The sequence below is a fragment of the Equus przewalskii genome, chromosome 16 (genome assembly GCF_037783145.1).
Source record: "Equus przewalskii isolate Varuska chromosome 16, EquPr2, whole genome shotgun sequence".
NCBI lineage: Eukaryota > Metazoa > Chordata > Mammalia > Perissodactyla > Equidae > Equus > Equus przewalskii.
In genome coordinates, this window is record NC_091846.1 from 9,811,524 (window position 1) to 9,825,812 (window position 14,289).

General features: G+C 35.6%; 1 protein-coding gene across 7 annotated transcripts in view; it reads left to right on the top strand.

Annotated features, from left to right (window-relative positions):
• Positions 1-14,289, top strand: part of USPL1 (ubiquitin specific peptidase like 1) — a 35,433-nt gene that overhangs the window by 3,615 nt on the left and 17,529 nt on the right. For 5 of the 7 annotated variants that reach the window (XM_008517552.2, XM_008517544.2, XM_008517560.2 and 2 more), the window contains 3 exons: positions 412-540; positions 9,662-10,307; positions 13,935-14,048. In XM_008517552.2, coding sequence (XP_008515774.2) covers positions 412-540; positions 9,662-10,307; positions 13,935-14,048 — 889 coding nt within the window. Of the gene's footprint in view, positions 1-411; positions 541-6,289; positions 6,609-9,661; positions 10,308-13,934; positions 14,049-14,289 lie in introns of those variants that run through there. The other 2 variants (XM_070577912.1, XM_070577910.1) reach the window with 2 other exon arrangements.

Consider the following 14,289-nt stretch of genomic DNA (forward strand, 5'->3'; position numbering starts at 1 on the left):
TCCACGGAAATCTTAAAGCAATGGCGAAAGATTGTTGTAATGTGTTTACCTCTCTGTTTTATTGATATGTGAAAGTAGAGCTAGAACATAGACCTTAAGGTTTACTATTCTTTGAAAATACAGAGCATGCATTTTCCCTGGCAGTTGACATGACTTTTTTTCTTGCAAATAAAACTGATGCTATTCTTAACGCTTAAAATTTAATATTTAAAACTACAATATATTCTTTTTGGAATAATAGCTATATTTAAAGCCTATATGCATTTCTTTTATTTGCCATGTTTAAAATATTTTGCCAGGACACTTCTAGGTGAAAATTGTAATTTTTTCTGGTTACTTTTCCGTTTAACTTTTTGTAATTTGATGCAATCTAGGAATGTGTATATTTAATTTATTTTATTTCTCTTTTAGAATTATGATTCAGCTAAAGTCCCGTCAGATGGGTATTGCCCTGCTTGTAGAGAGAAGGGAAAGTTGAAAGCCTTAAAGACTTACCGAATTAGTTTTCAAGAGTCTGTCTTTCTGTGTGAGGATCTACAGGTAAAGTATTAATCTTAGATAGTATGGAAGTTTTAGCCTTTTGCTTTTTTGTTCAGTGTTTAAATTTGTACTCATTTTGTATTTTTTAGACTGTACATTTTTAATACATGGATAATCAGAATTTCTAGGTCTATCTGGTATACAGTTTTAAATATTTTCCATTATTTTTCGACCTGGTTTCCTGAGTTATTGCATGAACATGTTTGTTGTTATCATTCACTTGTGAAAGGAGAAAATACATTTTAAAACTGATTTTTTTTAACCTGTGAGGATCCTTGTTAGCTGTTGGTATATAGTAGTTACTCCCTCATCTGTGGTTTATTAGCTTTGGAACTTAATGGAAAAGTTATTAGTCTCTAAATATTATGTATTTAAGGCACTAAATATCTTTTAGAATTAATTATAGTAATGTGTACTCACTGCTACAACTTTGTTAAATAGGAACTTGTTAAACTGTATAGTACTCTACATTTTATTGTACTTGACCATTTATGAAACTGTTATATACATGTTTAATTCTCAAAACTTTGCAAGGTAGGTTTTCTCATGAGTAAGAAAATAAATGTGGAGGCTTTAAGAACAAGATCTTCATAAAGTGATAGAGTTGTTATTACGATACAGTCTTAACACAAGATCTTCATAAAGTGATAGAGTTGTTATTACGATACAGTCTTAACACGAGATCTTCATAAAGTGATAGAGTTGTTATTACGATACAGTCTTAACACGAGATCTTCATAAAGTGATAGAGTTGTTATTACGATACAGTCTTAACACGAGATCTTCATAAAGTGATAGAGTTGTTATTACGATACAGTCTTAACACGAGATCTTCATAAAGTGATAGAGTTGTTATTACGATACAGTCTTAACACGAGATCTTCATAAAGTGATAGAGTTGTTATTACGATACAGTCTTGACACAAGAGCTTCATAAAGTGATAGAGTTGTTATTACGATACAGTCTTGACACAAGATCTTCATAAAGTGATAGAGTTGTTATTACGATACAGTCTTGACACGAGATCTTCATAAAGTGATAGAGTTGTTATTACGATACAGTCTTGACACGAGATCTTCATAAAGTGATAGAGTTGTTATTACGATACAGTCTTGACACGAGATCTTCATAAAGTGATAGAGTTGTTATTACGATACAGTCTTGACACGAGATCTTCATAAAGTGATAGAGTTGTTATTACGATACAGTCTTGACACGAGATCTTCATAAAGTGATAGAGTTGTTATTACGATACAGTCTTGACACGAGATCTTCATAAAGTGATAGAGTTGTTATTACGATACAGTCTTGACACGAGAGCTTCATAAAGTGATAGAGTTGTTATTACGATACAGTCTTGACACAAGAGCTTCATAAAGTGATAGAGTTGTTATTACGATACAGTCTTGACACAAGATCTTCATAAAGTGATAGAGTTGTTATTACGATACAGTCTTGACACGAGATCTTCATAAAGTGATAGAGTTGTTATTACGATACAGTCTTGACACGAGATCTTCATAAAGTGATAGAGTTGTTATTACGATACAGTCTTGACACGAGATCTTCATAAAGTGATAGAGTTGTTATTACGATACAGTCTTGACACGAGATCTTCATAAAGTGATAGAGTTGTTATTACGATACAGTCTTGACACGAGATCTTCATAAAGTGATAGAGTTGTTATTACGATACAGTCTTGACACGAGATCTTCATAAAGTGATAGAGTTGTTATTACGATACAGTCTTGACACGAGAGCTTCATAAAGTGATAGAGTTGTTATTACGATACAGTCTTGACACGAGAGCTTCATAAAGTGATAGAGTTGTTATTACGATACAGTCTTGACACGAGAGCTTCATAAAGTGATAGAGTTGTTATTACGATACAGTCTTGACACGAGATCTTCATAAAGTGATAGAGTTGTTATTACGATACAGTCTTGACACGAGATCTTCATAAAGTGATAGAGTTGTTATTACGATACAGTCTTGACACGAGATCTTCATAAAGTGATAGAGTTGTTATTACGATACAGTCTTGACACGAGATCTTCATAAAGTGATAGAGTTGTTATTACGATACAGTCTTGACACAAGATCTTCATAAAGTGATAGAGTTGTTATTACGATACAGTCTTGACACAAGATCTTCATAAAGTGATAGAGTTGTTATTACGATACAGTCTTGACACAAGATCTTCATAAAGTGATAGAGTTGTTATTACGATACAGTCTTGACACAAGATCTTCATAAAGTGATAGAGTTGTTATTACGATACAGTCTTGACACAAGATCTTCATAAAGTGATAGAGTTGTTATTACGATACAGTCTTAACACAAGATCTTCATAAAGTGGTAGAGTTGTTATTACGATACAGCCTTCTAATTTCAGAGATGTTTCATTCTAGATAAACTAGCAGTTCCTCAGAATCACCTGGAGTGCTTTTAAAAAATTTCTGGGTCTCCCTCCCAGATGCTGATTCAGTAGAGCTGACCCAGAATTCTATAGTTTTGTAACTTCTGATGATCAGCCAAGTTTGGAAAATACTAGACTAAATCACACTATTGGTGATGGAAACTTTTGCTGGGTATAACTTGAAGAAAATCCCAGGCATTCTTACAAATAGAAATAAATTTCTTTTTGCCTTTATTCAATAAATATCTTTTTGAGTGTTGCCGTGTTGTCACCATTCCAGATGCTAGGTTACAGTGAATAAAACAAGAATTTCTTGCCCTCAAGAAGGAAGGTTATATTCTAGGGTAAGAGAGACAATAAACAAGTAAAGTGCATTTTTTGTGTGTGAGGTGATGGAAAGTGCTGTGGAGAAAAATAAAGCCACAGGGATTGGTGTGTCAGCGAATAGACAGTTTGCAGTTTTAAATAGAGTGGTGAAGGGAACTCTTCATTGAGAAAGTGACACTTGAGCAAAGACCTGAATGAGATGAAGAGGAACAAGCCATGCGCGGATCTGAGGAATGAGCCTTCAAGGCAGGGAGAGTAGCAGGTACAAGGCCCTGAGAGAGTGGAGGTTGCGTGTCCATGTTTGTGCTACTGCAGGGAAACCAGCAGAGCGGGATCTGAGTAAGTGAAGCAGAGTAATAGAAAGTGGGTCAGAAAAATAATGGGGAGAGGGCTGGACCAAGTGGAGCCTTTTAGGCCATTGTAAGGTCTCCAACTTTTACTCTGACTGAAATGAAGAAGCTAGTAGGGATGTTGGCAGAGGAATGACATAATCTGACTTATATTTTAAAAGGATCACTGTGGCTTCTGTGTTGAAAATATGTATAAAGATCAAGACCTGAAGCAGGGAGACTAGTTGGGAGGCAGTTTAGTATTCCAGGGGGAGCAAGTACTGGCCGAGGGGAGGAGGCATGCTGGATTCTGTGTATATTTTGAAAGCAGAGCCAAAATGATTTGCTGAAAGATTGGGATACATGGTAGGAGAGGGAGGAATCAAGGATGATTCCAGGATTTTTGGCTTGAATAATTGGAAGAATGGAGTTGCCACTTACTGAGATGAGAAAGACTTTGCGAAGAGAAAGGGAAAGATCAGGATGTCAGGACCAGTCAAGCTTGAGACATCTGTCCGCTGTCTGTGGGTATGTGGAGTAAACAGTTGGATCTATGTGTCTGGTGTTAGGTGGCAAGTTTGAGATTGGAGATAGACATTTGGGAGTCATCAGCGTGTAGAAATTGAACCATGAGACTGGGCGAGTTTACCTAGGAGTATGGATAACGAGCTGCAAGAACTGAGCCCTGGAATACTCCAGCACAAAGAGATTGGGGAGATGAAGTGGAACTAGCAGAGGAGTGAGAGAAGAAGGGGTCAGTGAGGTAGGAGTAAACCCAGGAAGGAGAGTATATTGTCCTGGAAGTCAAGTGAAAAAAATATTTAATTAAGGAAGGAATGATTAACTGTCATTGCCAGTGACACCTTGAGGATGAGGACTCAACTAGCTATGGACTAGAGTACTGTGGGCGTCATTGAAGACCTTGATGGGAATAACCTGGGTAAAGTAGTAGTGATAAAAGCCTGGTTGCAGTGAGAGAGAGAGAAAGTGGAAGAGGAAGAATTGAGAAATTCAGATGGGAGATGGTACCTGAAGGGGGAAGTTTTGTTTGTCTTTAAGTTTGGAGAAATAACAGTATGTTTGCTGGTTGTATCCAGGAGAGAGGGGAAAATAGGAGAAAGCGTCATAGCATTGCTGGAAGGAGATCCCTGGGGCAGATCATGGGCGCTCTGTGCAAGGGGAAGACTTGACTTTAGATTTGACGGCTCGTCCATAACAGCCAACTATACAGAGTTTACTCATTAGCTAGCTCAGAATAAAGTCGTAGAATTATGGACGCTGGAAAGAGAAAAAATAAATCTTACTGATTCTAGGGAAAAAAATACTTTTTTTTCCTGTTCTGAACAATACGTAGTATTTCAGTAGAGTTCTTTACCACGGACTACCAGAATAGAGAAGCCCCTGTGTTCAGGACATAGGTTTATAGCTGTTAAGGTTAAATGGTTTAGCTGCGTTTTTAGTTTTTGAAGCATTCTTTTTTAAGTGATGAGGAAAGATACATAACCAAAAATTTTAAATATGTACTTTGCAAATGTAAAAAAGAATTTTAGAGTAATTAATTATTGATCTAGTTTTTAGAAAATGTTCTAATCATTAATAAGAGCCCAGTGTATTTTATGAAGTAGATTGGTTTACACTGGGAGTCAGCAAACTCTTTATATGGCCCATGGGCTAAGAATGATTTTTACATTTTATTTACTTATTTTTTTTTTTGAGGAAGATTAACCCTGAGCTAACTGCTGCCAGTCCTCCTCTTTTTGCTGAGGGAGACTGGCCCTGAGCTAACATCCATGCCCATCTTCCTCTACTTTATACATGGGACGCCTGCCACAGCATGGCTTTTTGCCAAGCGGTTCCATGTCTGCACCCGGGATCTGAACCGGCGAACCCTGGGGCCGCTGAGAAGCGGAACATGCGAACTTAACTGCTGCGCCAATGGGCTGGCCTCTGATTTTTACATTTTAAATGACTGGGATAAAATGAAAAGAAGAACAGTTTTTTCTAACACATGAAAATTATATTAATTTCAAATTTCAGTGTCCATAAATAAAGTTTTATGGGAACATAGCCACTCTCTATCATTTATGTATTATCTATGGCTACTTTTATACTACAGTGGCAGAGTTGAGCAGTTCAGGCAGAGACACTGACTGACTTACAAAGCATAAAATATTTTTCTTGTCTTTTCAGGTAAGGTTGGCTGATCCTTGGTCTATAAGACCTTTGAATCCAACTATTAGTTTTTCTGGAGTTCTATTATAAAATTTGGAGTCCACCAGATATTCTGCTTTCAGTTGCTAAATTACAAAGAACCACATGGGAAACCCCTTTTAATGAGATATTTACATTAAAATATGTTTCTTAATTTGGAAAAAACACTAATATTCAAACTCTAGCTCAAAATTAATAACAAATTGAAACTCTCAAGTACGGTCATGTGCTGCCTAACAGTGTTTCGGTCAACAATGGACCAAATATGTGATGCTGGTCCCATAAGATTAGTACCATATAGCCTAGGTGTGTAGCAGGCTATACCATCTAGGTTTGTGTAAATTCAGTAGAGGAGGAAGAAATTTTCCTCTACCTTCTAAGTTCTGGCTGGTCTCGCAATTAAATTGACTTGAGAGATTAACAGGAGAAAAACAAATAAAAGTTTAATAACATATACATGGGGGAAACCCAGAAAAACTGAGTAACTCACCAAAATAGCCCCAAACCCTCACCTTAAGTACCCTCCTCAGCTGAAGACAAAAGAAGATGTTAGTGGTAGGGAGAGTCGGGGACTTCAAAAGGGAACACAGGCAATTCACAGGTGAAGAGGAGCAAATGTTTAGAAAACAAGTGTTTGGCCACACAGAAACAGAAGAACACAGAGTGGAGCCAACAAAACAACCTTTCCTCGTTTCCTCCCTTTTACCATCACGCTATGCTAAGGTGATAGCTTGCTTCCTGAGACAGATTTTTTTCATCTGCAGCAGTTAAGGATGAGGTAATGAGAAAAGCTGAGTCTTTTGTTTCTTAAAAATAATCAGCCTAAAATAATTTCATGTTAAAGAGGCCCATTTTGGGGTCGTGAATTTTGTTTCCCTTTGGTGTACTCTGATGTTCCAACACAACGAAATCACTTAACAGTACGTTCTTTCAGAATGTGTCTCTGTCATTAAACAACACAGACTGTATTTTCAAACGGAATTTTAACTCATCTTCCTATTTTTTTGAGTATTCCATTATTCATTCTTTTATTGGAACATTTAATTATGTAGTCTTTTTTTTAAAAAAATGAAATTTATGATAGAAAGGCTTTTAAATCATTAGTGTTAAGTCACCAAAGAAAGTACTTATTTTCTTAGTTTTCTTCATTTGTAAAATAAATGTAAATTATTTTTATAATTTGTCTTGGTCATACCTTACAGGTAATTATCCGAATATAAGATAATGTGGTGTATTTTCCTTATTCCTGTTTTGTAAAAACAGTGAAAAATCCAAAATCAATTCCAAATGTCAGTAAAAGAGGCAGCATTAGATTTTTTCCAGCATTAGATTTTAAATGGTCCTAGATGGTTGGACTAGACTAAAAAATTAATGTTCTGTGTGTGGTTTTGTTTTATTGACTTCTTTCTTTTGGAGACACACTGAAATCTTTTATTCTATTTATAAAAATGATATGTGTTCATTGTAAATAAAGTAGAAACTAAAGTCAGGTATAAAGAAATAAAAATCCAAAAGCATTAATTTATAAAAGGGAAAAATTGGGGCAAGGACAAATTAGATTTTAGATTGACCCTATGATGGGAGCACAGATTATAGAAGGAAAAGTCAGTGAAGACATTTGGAAATAGTGTAGGGGAGAAACCGTTTAGGACACTACATTTTGCAACCCCAGGCCCTTTATGGTTTATTGTTGTTTTTAATTGAGTAGGGGTGCTGGTAAGATGTGCACACCATGGTCTCAACTCTGCTTGAGATTGGTCAAGATTTTTTGTTTTTTAATTTTTGCCTCTTTTAAAAAAATTCTTTAAAAATTTTTAGTTTTAAAAAAACAACATGAAATTTACCATCTTAACCCTTTTTAAGTGTACAGTTCAGGAGTGTTAGTAGCTGTATTCACATTGTTGGGTGACAGATCTCTAGAACTTTTCATCTCGCAAAACCGAAATTCTGTACCCACTGAAGAGCAACTTCCCCTTCCCCCAGCCCTGGCAACCACCATTCTACTTTCTGTCTCTCTGAATTTGACTAGTCTGGGTACTTCATATAAGTGGAATCATGCTGTATTTGTCTTTTTATGATGACTTATTATACTTAGCAGAAGATCCTCAAGTTTTATCCATGCTGTAGTACATGACAGGGCTTCCTTACTTTTTTAAGACTGAATAATATTCTATTGTATGTTTATACCACATTTTCTTTATCCATTTGCCCATCCATGGACATTTGAGTTGCTTTCACTTCTTGGCTATTGTGAATAATGCTGCAGTGAATATTGATGTGCAAATATCTCTTTGAGATCCTCCGTTCAATTTTTTTGGATATATACCTTTTTATGATTCTTTGAATACAAAAGTATTTCTATTGATTTTAAAATGTTCTCCATTTTCTGACATCTGGTAAGATTTAGAAAATAATCTCAAGGAATAAAGTTGAGGGTCAAATTGTTAGTTAATGGTGAATGTACAACCAGTTGGTAACAGTCAGAAGAATCCAGAACTTGTCCTGTTAAAGAATTTCATAATTGCAGTATTATGAGTATAGTGTTCACTTGCATGGAACAAGCTGTATTTTAAATGAGAAGATTTAATGCATTTCATTTACCTATTACTTTGAAACAAATCACCTCAAAACTTAGTGACTAAAAAAACTTAATGACTTCACTTATTATTCCTCATGATTCTGTGAGTTGACCAGGCGGTTCTTACACTTTACCTACTGTTGGCTGGGACAGCTGAAATGTCTGCATGGCTGGCAGCTGGTGCTAGCTGCCACCTGGGAACTCAGCTCAGGCAGTCAGCCAGGATCTCAGTCCTTTTCCATGAGGGTCTCTCCACGAGGCTACTTGGGCTCCTCACAGTATGATGGCTGGGACTAAGAAGGAGTGTTCCAGAGAAGGAGAGCTCCAAGAGGACAATCCTAATGAGCCAGTGCTTTTCAGGTCTCCATGTGCATCATGCTTGCTAATGTCCCATCAAAGCTAGTCATGGCCAGGCCTAGAGTTGTGTGGCAGGCGGCTGACTCTCTGAGGACATGACTACCAGGAAGTGTAGTTCTTTATTTTGCTAGAGGCCACCAAGATAGCAGTCTACCGTACTTGTGTAGAAGAAGGCATATTTTAAATGAGGGCACATGGATTTGTAGATACATAGATATATAGGTTTCTTGAATTTGTCTTAGAAAATATTTTTTCTAGTTTTCAAACTTAGGGAAAATTCATTGATTATTTTAGTGATTTGTTTACACTTTTGATATTTGGCTGAAATTGTGTTAATGCATAGTGAGATATGACAAAGTCATTAAAATTCAGCCAATTTGACTCATGGATCCAATAAGGATGTAAAATTGATATGCTGATGTGCTCTCAGGTTAATATGCAGTTTGAAAATTAAGAAACATAGAAATTGTGCAGCTTTTTTAATTTGAAAATATTTTTCTAATTTTTAATGTTGAGCAGTGTACCTGTTCCAAAACAATAATTCTCATCATTGTGTTTCTTTAAATTGTTGAAATTTTTTAATTCACTAGATGTTAGATTTTTTTATTAAAGCAAAAAGATGTATATTTTCCTTGTTAGTTTACCCTAGTGTACCTCAGATTAAACCTTTGAGTGTTCAAATTAACTAGGAAAAATAATTTTTGGAGGGGCCAAATTTTTGATTGAGTAATTGTTTATCCCTAGTTCCTTCAAATTTAGATTGATAATATACCTTCTCATGTCAAATCAGTGCTAAAATTTTAAACGTAATTTTCATGACATAGAAACTATAAAGTTTTTAAAACTTGAGTTTATTTGAATTTTTTAGTTTTTATTATTTTATTTTTTCTTTCTAGTGCATATATCCTTTGGGCTCTAAATCGCTTAATAACTTAATTTCTCCTGATTTGGAAGATTGTCACACTACAAATAAGCCTCAAAAAAGAAAGCTCTTGGAAACCAACTATAAAGATTCCCCTGTTGTAGCATGTTCCAAAAAGACTAAAAGTCGTGTTGTTATTGATGGTGAACAAGTTTTGAACAGCAAACAGAATGAAGCAGCATGTGATGAAACGTCATCAGACTTACCTGATGTGCTACACAGTGGTCAGCAGAAGCCAGGTAGGACAGCTGATTCCTTGGAACAGGGTGAGATTTTGGAAGCTAATATTGTTGATGTGGCTGCTGAAGAAGATCCTGCTACAATTGATGTTTCCAGAACTGGAGGGACTTCCCCTCAAAATGAAGGATGCACATCTGGACTGGAAATGCCGTTGGAGAACAGATGTACATCACTTTGTCAGACTTTATGTGTCCAGTGGAAAAATGCTTATGCTCTCTGTTGGTTAGACTGTATCCTCTCGGCATTGGTGCACTTGGAAGGGTTAAAAAACACTGTGACTGACCTCTGCTCTAAAGAGGAATCTGTGTTCTGGCGATTATTTACAAAGTATGATCAAGCCAATAAGCTGCTCCACACCAGTCAATTGGATGGAGTTGAAGGTTGGTAATAATATTTATTTCTCTTGAATTTTTACAGAGGTAATGTTGAGTTTTGTCTCATAGCATGTAGAAAAGATGCCATCAGTAGCTTCTGTTTTATATAGAAACCCGGGAACCAGGAGCTCAAGGTTAGTGTCATGAAGCTTAAGATAATACCAGTTGCATTATCATGACTGCCCAAAAGGTCGTCTTTTTCAAAAACTAGGAGTAAAGAATAAAGAGGCCGTGGTTGTATCTTAGTTGTCAGGGTAATGGTGGTCATCACAAAGTCCATCAAAGTAAAATTTTGAGTTTTTAGATTTCTGTAAATCAGAAAAAAGAAGTAAGTACAAATCACCCATAATCCAACAACTCCCCCAAAATCTCTCTTCCAATGAGGGAATATATTTTTGCGTTTGTTTTCCTGTAAAATAGGATACCCGTAAACCTACCTTCCAACCCAAGATGAATTGAAATATTCCCAATGACTTAAATCTACCCATGTATTCCTCCCCATCCCATCTTCCACCTCTCCCTAAAGGGAATCGTTATCCTGGCATGTGTTTCATCATGCCTTCTTTTCTTAATAGTTTTTCCTACATATGTATGGCTAAACAATATGTTGTCTAATTTAGTTTATTTTGAACCTTATAAAAGATATTATACAGTATGTCTTCTGGGACCTTTTTTTTTCTTTTTATAGAAATCTATCTATTGAAGTTGTTTGTGGTTCATTGATTTTCATTGGTATATATTTCCATTTTGTAAATATATCAGTATATTTATTCATTCATCTGTCATTGGGTTGTTTTTTGCCATTATAAATACTGCTGCTGTGACTATTCTTAGGCAAGTCTCCTGGGGTGTAAAGAACGAGTTTCCCTTGGATATACTATAGGATAGAATTGCCAAATCCCAGGCTCTGAGTTCAGATTTACAAGATAGGTGAGTTGCTTTCCAGAGTGGTTGTACCACTCAGCACTCCCGCTAGCACTGTGTAAGAGATCTTCCTGATCCATATATTCTCCCGTGGTTATTTTCACACTTGGAGATTTTTGCCCTTTGAAGGATGTAAAATGTGATCTTGATTTGCCTTTCTCACATTTTAAAGAGGTTGAACAACTTTTCATGTGTAGATTGACCATATGTTCCCTCTTCTGTGAAATGCCTGTTTGTGTCTTATCCCTATTTGTTCTGTCATGTTCTTACTGATTTGTATGAATTTCTATATGTCCTTGCTATTTTTATGTCAGCTATGTGTTGTTAAATCTCCCAATTTGTATCTTGTGTTTTTACTTTTTTAAAGTTATATTTTGATGTACAGAAATTGTTAATTTTTCCTTTTGTAGCTGGTAATGTTTGTGGCTTTTAAAAGAAATCTTTCCTTTCCCCAAGACTGGAAAGTCATTCACTTATGTTTTCACTGAAAAGTCATGAAGTTTTGCTTTTGACATTGAAATTCTTAATTCAACTGGAGTTAATTTTTGTATGTGATAAGGATCCACTTTTTTTCCCCATTTTATAGCCAGTTTTTTCTTAATTGATCTGCCATGCCACCTTCGTCATATTACCTTCCATGTATGTGTGCAGCTGTTCCTTAACTCTCAATTTTGTTCTCTTGGTCACTTTGTCCCTGTACCAATACCACACTGTTTTAATAATTAGGGCTTTTTAGGTCTTGCTGTCTGGTAGGACAACAAGCTTTGCGTTTATTCAGTGTGACTGGTCATACAGTCTTTAAATTAATTTTGTATGTTGTTTCTCCGTTGTTGAACGTTCAGGCTGCTTACCATTTTTTACTATTATGAATAAACCTCATGACAGATATCCATATGTCCTTTGAATCCATTGCTGATTATTTCCTAGAAGGGATATTAAAATATGAATATAAAGAGTCTTTCTGAATGGCTTTCCAGAAGGGTTATACCAACACATAATTCTGTTTTCACATGTAGAAGAAAACATCCCGAGCACTCTTAATCACCTTTGGGTATAAACATTTAACGAGTTATAATTTGGTTAGATAAGAAATATTTTGTTTCAACTTGAGTTTCTTTGAGATTTAATTTTTTTGCAATTTTTAAGATTCATTTTCTCACAAGTATTTCTGCCTTTGCCTTTTCTTCTATTCCTGTTTTCTGTAATTACAGGAACCCCACTACTGAGTAAGTGATGGTTGTTTGATTATTTCCAAAGAGCATACCTCTCATTCAAATTTTGACCTGAATGTTGAATTAATTTTAATTTCATATTTTAATCTTATATTAACTTTTTACAGAATAATTGTAGTTTTTATAATATGGTTGTAATCACATTAGTTTGAGCTGCATTACTTTGAATTGTAGGTTTTCTCTTTTTTTTGGCATGGTCAGATAACAAAAATTCTGGTTAATGCTTACTTCATATTATAGGAGATTCTAGATATTTTCATAGTGAAACATAAGCAGAGTGTGATCAGGCTGTATGAATTATTTGTTAGTAAGAGATTTGAGTGAAAGGATTTATTTGTAGCTTAAGAGTAACTAGAGTCAAATGTATATGGAGGCTTTTATTCAAAATAATTTTCTTATTAATCTTGGATAGTTTTCTGTCACAGTAAGTCCATTTTGAGGACTTTTCCCCTAAAGAAATGATCCAAAACATGAACAGATATATGCCCAAAGACATTTATCGTGGTAATATTTATTGAAAAAAGAACTTAAATGTCCAGCAATAGAGGAATGGTTAATAAAACTGGTTAAGTCAAAGTGTAATAACTAACCTGCAAAGTTTGCTTTTTTTTTAAAGGGAGACTTTGTTTTTTTCCTTTTAAAGATTTTATTTTTTCCTTTTTCTCCCCAAATCCCCCCAGTACACAGTTGTGTATTTTAGTTGTGAGTTTTTCTAGTTGGGGCATGTGGGACACCGCCTCAGCATGGCTTGGTGAGCGATGCCATGTCCGCACCCAGAATCTGAACCTGTGAAACTCTGGGTTGCCGAAGTGGAGCGCACGAACTTAACCACTCGGCCACCGGGCTGGCCCCTAACCTACAAAGTTTTTAATGAAGCAAATTTGTGTTGGGGAAAAAGTAGGATATGGAATTGTATAAACACTATGATGTCATTGAAGACCGTTTCACACCCCCTCCAAAGAAAGATGGAAGGAGGGAAATATACCAATTCTTAGTTTGGGAAATAATCATAACTTTATTAAGACTCCTTATGAATTTATCTGCTCCTATGATCTAGGTACGTTCAATAAAAGTTATGCAAAGAGGAATAAATGATTAGATGCCTCTAGCGTGAGTAATAATCACATGTAAAGAGAGAGCTTCAGCTGGTTCAAAGCTAGGCAGAATATCTGAAAGCTTAGCTCTAATGCTAGGCCTGTGATTATTTGGATGAGAAAGGCTTTCACTGAGATTTTACTCAGGCAGAATGATGTTGGCCCACACAGTCAGTATTGATGATATTGTGTTGTTAACAAATATTGAGGGACTATATATGGTATACCACAGAGAGAGGAGGAAGAATTAAGGAAATTTTGTATTTTCCATTTTGTCTCTGCAAAATTTATTGACTCTGATAAACCTTCATTCTTGGTAATGTCTTAATTTTTTGTGAAAAGATACAAATTGATGAGAAATTGATAATGTTCTATATTTTTAGATGGAGATTGTAAAAAACTTACTTCCGAAATATTTGCAAAGATAGAGACCTGTCTGAATGAAGTCAGAGATGAAATTTTTATTAGGCTTCAGCCTCAGCTTAGATGCACATTAGGTAAGTAATTTGTGTGATTTAACTGTATTGCTCATCTACCATAAAGAAATACTTACATTGTAAGGAAATATAATACTGTTTTATTACTTTGGATGATCACATTCTTGGGAGAGAGAATCTGGGTAGTTTCACTTAAGCATCTATGCCTGGTTAAATCATTGGTAGGCACAGCTGTTCCATATAAACATGCAGGCGTCTGTTCCACCCCTTGAGAGAGGATGTTCTCAGAACTAGGCGAATT